The sequence below is a fragment of the Calliphora vicina genome, chromosome 4, assembly GCF_958450345.1.
Source record: "Calliphora vicina chromosome 4, idCalVici1.1, whole genome shotgun sequence".
Classification (NCBI taxonomy): domain Eukaryota; kingdom Metazoa; phylum Arthropoda; class Insecta; order Diptera; family Calliphoridae; genus Calliphora; species Calliphora vicina.
Genome location: NC_088783.1, coordinates 8,107,042 through 8,113,041, shown reverse-complemented (window position 1 = coordinate 8,113,041; position 6,000 = coordinate 8,107,042). Strand labels below are relative to the sequence as shown.

The window sequence follows — 6,000 nt, the reverse complement described above, 5'->3', positions numbered from 1 at the left end:
ATATTCGTATATATACTGATAGCCAGGCCGCAATAAAATCTCTAACAGGTGTATACATAACATCTAATTTGGTCCAGGAATGCCGGACATCCTTAAACAGGATGGCGAGACATTCAACAGTAGTACTCAAGTGGGTACGTGGACACGGAGATACTACGGTGATTTGTTGTTGGTGATTTCGGGAAAAAAAGCGCCATGCTGCCTGACGGAGACATAGACTTCCTATGTGGGATTCCGTTATCCAAATGCAAGCTTCACATTAGTAAATTCTACTATGAGCTAGCTCAGAGAAGATGGGGTTGTGAACCCACTTCATTTTTCATCTTCTTTGCCACTGTCCGGCATTAGGAGATCTACGCTTAAGGTTTCTGGGACATCGTTCCCTAAATAGTCTTTCTGAGCTCGCGAATGAGGCTAGAGTGCATTAATGCCTTTCTAAGGAATTGTAATTGGCTAACCAGACCAGACATGGGGATCTTCATAGAGTGACCTAATAACCGCCGATTCATTGGTACGCAAATAATAATCTCCTTTCCTCTCTCTTTTTTCGGACCTCTTCTCTTCACTTTTCAATCACATCTGACTGTCCCCTTCTCTTTTTCATTTCTATCTGCCCCTCTTTTTCTGCCTTTCTACTTTCAGGTAACACAAAGGGTGCTATTGTCTGGACCCACTTCAGCTGCTCTTCTTTCTTCACTTTGTGGCTGCCTGGAAACCTAAACATTAACGTAAGTATTTTTTCGAGACAAAAATCACGAAAAAAAATTGTTTTTAATTTAAATGCACATAACTTTTACTCAGTAGGGGTTTTTAAACAATTCTATCTAAGGAATATTAACAAATTTGTTGTTAATTTAAAAAAGACATTTCAAGAAAATCGGGAAAGATTTGGATCCGTTATTGGCAAAAAAGCAGACATTTGATTTCTTTTATATAATTTTAAATATTTCTTTTTATTTGTTATTAAATGTCAAGCTCTACATGTGTAAAAATTATCAACGATTTCAATTTTAATTTTAATGGAAACATAAAAAAGTTAACATAAATTTTTTAAAAAAATAAAAATAAAATAATAAAACAATACAAAATAGACTAATAAAATAAAAATATTGTACATAATACATACATCATACATATAATTATAATAATAAAATCGTTAATAAAAACATTAAAATCTTTTCAGTTTCAAAAAAATTCCTAATAAACATGGTTATATATAACATTGGTAATTAATAATTATTTTGTTGGGTTTTTTTTGTTTTTTTATTTTGGAAAAACAACTGGTTCAACCAGCTGCAACTTTTCTAATCTCTTTGCTATTTGCAAAAGATTCTTAAAGTGAATTAATTTTTGGTTTCCTTTGGCTCGGCATCTTGGCCATTTTCACCATCACTTTTGTTGTTGGGATCAGATTCCTCTTCCGAATAATCTTCATCGTGGGTATGGGTAACAGTGCGAGGGGTACTGGGGCGGGTATGAGGCACAGTGGCGGGCTAAAATTAATAATAAAGGGATGTTTAGAAACATTTAAAAAAAAAATTAAAAAATAAATACCCACCTTATCTTCAGCTTCAACTTTATTAACATCTTCTGTTTGTGTTCCCGTGGCTGCCGCTACAAATTCATTAATTTTAGCCTCAGTCAACGAGCTGTTACTGGCTGCAATCGTTGTATTCGATTCGGTTTTACCTCCTCTGCCTCTCTGTATCATGGGTGTCTCTTGATGGAATCTTTGCTCATGGGCCACTGTCGATTCATGAGGCAACAGCATGGCCGGGGCACGGAACATATAGGAGAATGGATAATAAATGAAATTCAAGAATGTGGCTGCATATAAATCTGCGTATCTGACCACTTGACTGGAGAAAAATGTTTGTCTAGAACCGGAACGGAAAAGAGAACCCATCATGCCATAAGCCATGTCCATTTTGTGGGTAACATCGCGAATGGAGGCTCGCAATTTGGAAATGTCGGGTTTTTCTTTGGTGCTCGAATCGAGATTTCTGTAAAAAGAAAATAATTAATTTCGAAATTTTTAAAATATTGAGAGAAATGCAAAATTACGTTCCAATAAAATACTATAAACTGTTTTGTTGGAAGCTTCTGTTGAATCTTCTACTTTAAAATATTAAAAACATTACACTTACTTATACATTTCACCCAATTGACAATCCAATTGCTGCAACTCTGCGAAAAATTGACACTTATCAGTCCATACATGCAATTCTTGCACCAATTCCGGCACCACCAAAAACGTACGCCAACCACGAATCTTCTTCGACTTCAATATATCACCAAATATGTGATCACCAATATACAATACATCTTTACCCTTGGCATTTATGAAATTTGTGAAGACCTCACACGAACCACCCGAATAAACTTGACCCGGCTGTAGGGGACCAATGTGGGTGCCAATTTTCAAAGCTCCCGTTTTGGTATCAACTTGACGCAAAATGGTACCCTCACCAAAGAATAAAGGTTTGCGGGCATCCACCACAATAACATCGAAATAGGTCTTCCAGTCACGATGTGGTTCTTCGGGCTTGGCGCCATGTGGAAAATCGAAAATATAATTCATAATTTTATTGGTGAAATTGTAATCGCTGTTAGTTAGTAAGAAAACTTTGGCGCCCGATTCGCGTATGCGTGCCAAGACCATGGGTAGACGGGCATCTTTCTTAACATAGTAATCGAGGTTCTGTAACATGAAATTAATATATTAATGGTTTTTATAATGGCTTTAAAGTTTATTTGAGTTTAAAACATACCTCTACAGTTCTTTTCTTTAAATCGCCCTGTATGTGCACCCAGTCCACTGCGCGGCGGACATCTTGGAATATGGAATTGAAAGACATAAATAATTCACCAGCTTTGACACCAGTGCGATCTCTGTGGATAAACAAATGGAAATTTAGAAATTATAGATAAAAAACAAGATAACATGCTAGAAAATAAATAAGGAAGACTAAAGCTGAATTGAATAAAGTGTATGGTTATAAATTCGTTGCTTTTTGTATGGATATCAGGGTGTTTACTTAGATCTAAGCTATCAGAATCATCATTAGTTGCGAGGCATAATCTTAACGTACTTTTCGAAAATGGCGTTGGTTAGGCCAACCGTCAACAATGAACCAATTGGATCTTCGCTCCCAAACGACCCAAGTCTCACTTGGCCAAATATTGTCAACTCTGCGACAGCTGTTTCAATCGGAAGTTTTCCCCCAGGGAAGAACTTTCAACGTCATGTGGTTGCAGCAAGACTGGGTAATATTCCACACCATAATTTGCATAAACGATTTGAGGGTATATTTATCTCTCGCTGAAATCCTATGATTTTACGCTGCTAGGTTTAATCATTTCTTGTTTTCTGAAGTCGCAGGTGTATGACAACAAGTCGCAAGCAACCGATGCTCTCAAAGCTGACATAAACCATTCCACGGCTCAAATTCAGCCGAATCTATACGGCAGTGTCATTGAAAATTGTAACTTTAAGATCCATAACATCATGCGAGGCCGATTTGGATATTTGAACGATATCCAATGGATATCTCCACAAAAGTTGGTAGAAAGATCTAAATGTGATATTGTTTGAACGCGGATTTTGTTTTTAATAAATTATATGTCATTTGGAAGGGTTCATATCTGCCATTTATTTTCACTTAGTTATTGAACATTATAGTGGAAACAATACAGCTTAGTTTGCTTCAAAAATGTCGAATTTTGTGCCAACAAAGCGTCATATAATGCGGGAAGTTTTGCTTTATTTCATTAATTTGGAACAAAGTGCCGCTTATGGTGAATGTGTTTCATCGGTATCAATATACAAGAGACGGTTTGTACAGTTCAGAAGTGGTGATTTTGTCACGGAAGGCAAAGATCGCCAGGCCAGCCAAAAAATAGTCTGAAGACCAAGAATTGGAGGCATTACTCCATGAAAATTGTTGTCAAACTCATCAAGTGCTTGAAAAGTCATTGGGAGCTATTCAAGCATCAAAAAGTTTACAAGAAGCAGGGAAATTAGGTAACATACGAATTGAAGCAGAGATACCTTGAAAGACGATTTTGTATGTCTTAAATGCTGCTTGATCGCTATAAAAGAATGGATCTATTATAATAAGTCAAAGCGTAAGAGATCGTATGTGAAGCCCGGCCAACCAGCGACCTGTACTCTGCGACGGACGGACGGACATCGTTTAATCGACTCAGAAAGTGATTCTAAGTCGATCGGTATACTTTAATATTTTTGAGCGTTACAAACATCTGCACAAATGCATTATACCCTCCTCACTATGGTGGTGTAGGGTATAAAAATGGATGTATGTATGTATTAGGGTATTCAATTAATCGGGTTTCTGGTTTAATCGGTTAATCGAACAAATAATTAATCGAGGTTTAGATTTATTCGGATAATAATCGGTTAATTTAAAATTATTCGATTAACCGAATAATTTCTATTTTAATTTTAAATTGAAAATACAACAACGAATTTTGTGTACAAAAACATAAAAAACGGCAAATAAGGTATTTGAGATCATTTTTGTAAACATATCGCCTATTTGCTGCAACAACGTCATAACTCAAAATCCGTGTTTTTTGAACTGAGTAATACAAAATATGCGCCGTTGTATAATCTTTCATATAGTTTTATCAGTTTTCAAAAAAGTCAATTATTTTTTGTGTGAGAGTTTATTTTGTTGTAAACATCAAAATTTAAATTCATGTTTTCTCGTATATTTGATAAGTAAAAATTTGGGTTAAATACAGATTAGAAAGATATTAACATCTACTATTTATATTTCGGAAATCGCATGATTTGTTGGCAATTTATTTAAGAAATAGCAAAATGTCATAAAACATTCCAAGACGTTTTTCTCGAAACGACTTTTTTTGAATTATGACGTTGTTGCAGCAAATGATTTTAGATTTTGATTAATTTAATAGTTTCGTTTAGTTATGATAAAAGACTCATTTCAAAAATAAGTTTCGTCTATACATGTATACAAACAAAGTTGCAAAGACATCTTATATATAAATAGGCCACACGTTTTTTTGTGGTACACTTTTAAGTATGTTAGTGACCACCAATATTGATGAAACATATATGGTTTAAAAGGTTTCTTTCTCTAGATATGCACAATATAAAAAATTATTAAAAAATTCTTTCCATAAAAGTGGTAAAAAGCGTTTTAAAAGTGGTCGAATTTCGGCCACCAGGCGATCCTAGTGTAAATTAAATATGTCAGTCGTTATACATACTCACTAATCATGTTTATTGGATGTTCAAAAATATCTATTTGTATTTGAATTGAAAGGGAAAAATACAAACAAATTTTTTAAAGTGCAAAAAAAAAAGAAATTTCGGTTAATCGACACAAATTAATCGGTTTATTTGTTATTTGAATATCGGCAATTTTAAATTATTCGAACAGTTAACCGTCCAAAATTAATCGGTTAACCGATTAACGGTTAGTCGATTGAATACCCAAGTATGTATGTTCCGTATGGCCTCAAAAAGGCCGGGAATCTTCATAATAGCTTAGCGGGTGACACTTTAAAAAATTATGATTTTCGGATTGTGGGCGAAGGGGGGTGGCAAACTCCAATTTTTACACAACACAACAATTTTGTTTACTCTTGCATATTAGGTGCATGAATAAAAAATTTCCATGTGAATCTACTAAAAAAAAAATTATTTTAATAACTTTTTTAGGAGAATAGGGAAAGATCATATACGTCTAGAGACGCGGAAACAGAAAGAGAACGCGAATCATGGCTTCAGCAAATGCGTCGTAGTTCATCTTAACCGAGAGCTGCAGAGACACCCAACAGTATATCGAAAGACTAGAAGCCAATCGCTGCTGAATGAGAAATAATCGATTGGTGGCATTTCATTAAAATAAGGAATCACAAGGACGTACTGACTGGCGCAATGAAAAAAAAAATTATTTTTGACAGTTTTTCAAAGACTTTTGAAGTAACCTTCGTAAATGTAAATGA

General features: G+C 34.9%; 1 protein-coding gene across 4 annotated transcripts in view; it reads right to left on the bottom strand.

Annotated features, from left to right (window-relative positions):
* Positions 1-918: 918 nt before the first annotated feature.
* Nt5b (5' nucleotidase B) overlaps positions 919-6,000 on the bottom strand; it is a 90,544-nt gene continuing 85,462 nt past the window's right edge. For all 4 annotated transcript variants that reach the window (XM_065506673.1, XM_065506675.1, XM_065506674.1 and 1 more), the window contains 4 exons: positions 2,772-2,892; positions 2,148-2,701; positions 1,559-2,003; positions 919-1,493 (listed from right to left, as the gene is read on the bottom strand). In XM_065506673.1, the coding sequence (XP_065362745.1) occupies positions 1,344-1,493; positions 1,559-2,003; positions 2,148-2,701; positions 2,772-2,892 (1,270 nt within the window). In that variant the 3' untranslated portion in view covers positions 919-1,343. The remainder of the gene's footprint in view (positions 1,494-1,558; positions 2,004-2,147; positions 2,702-2,771; positions 2,893-6,000) is intronic.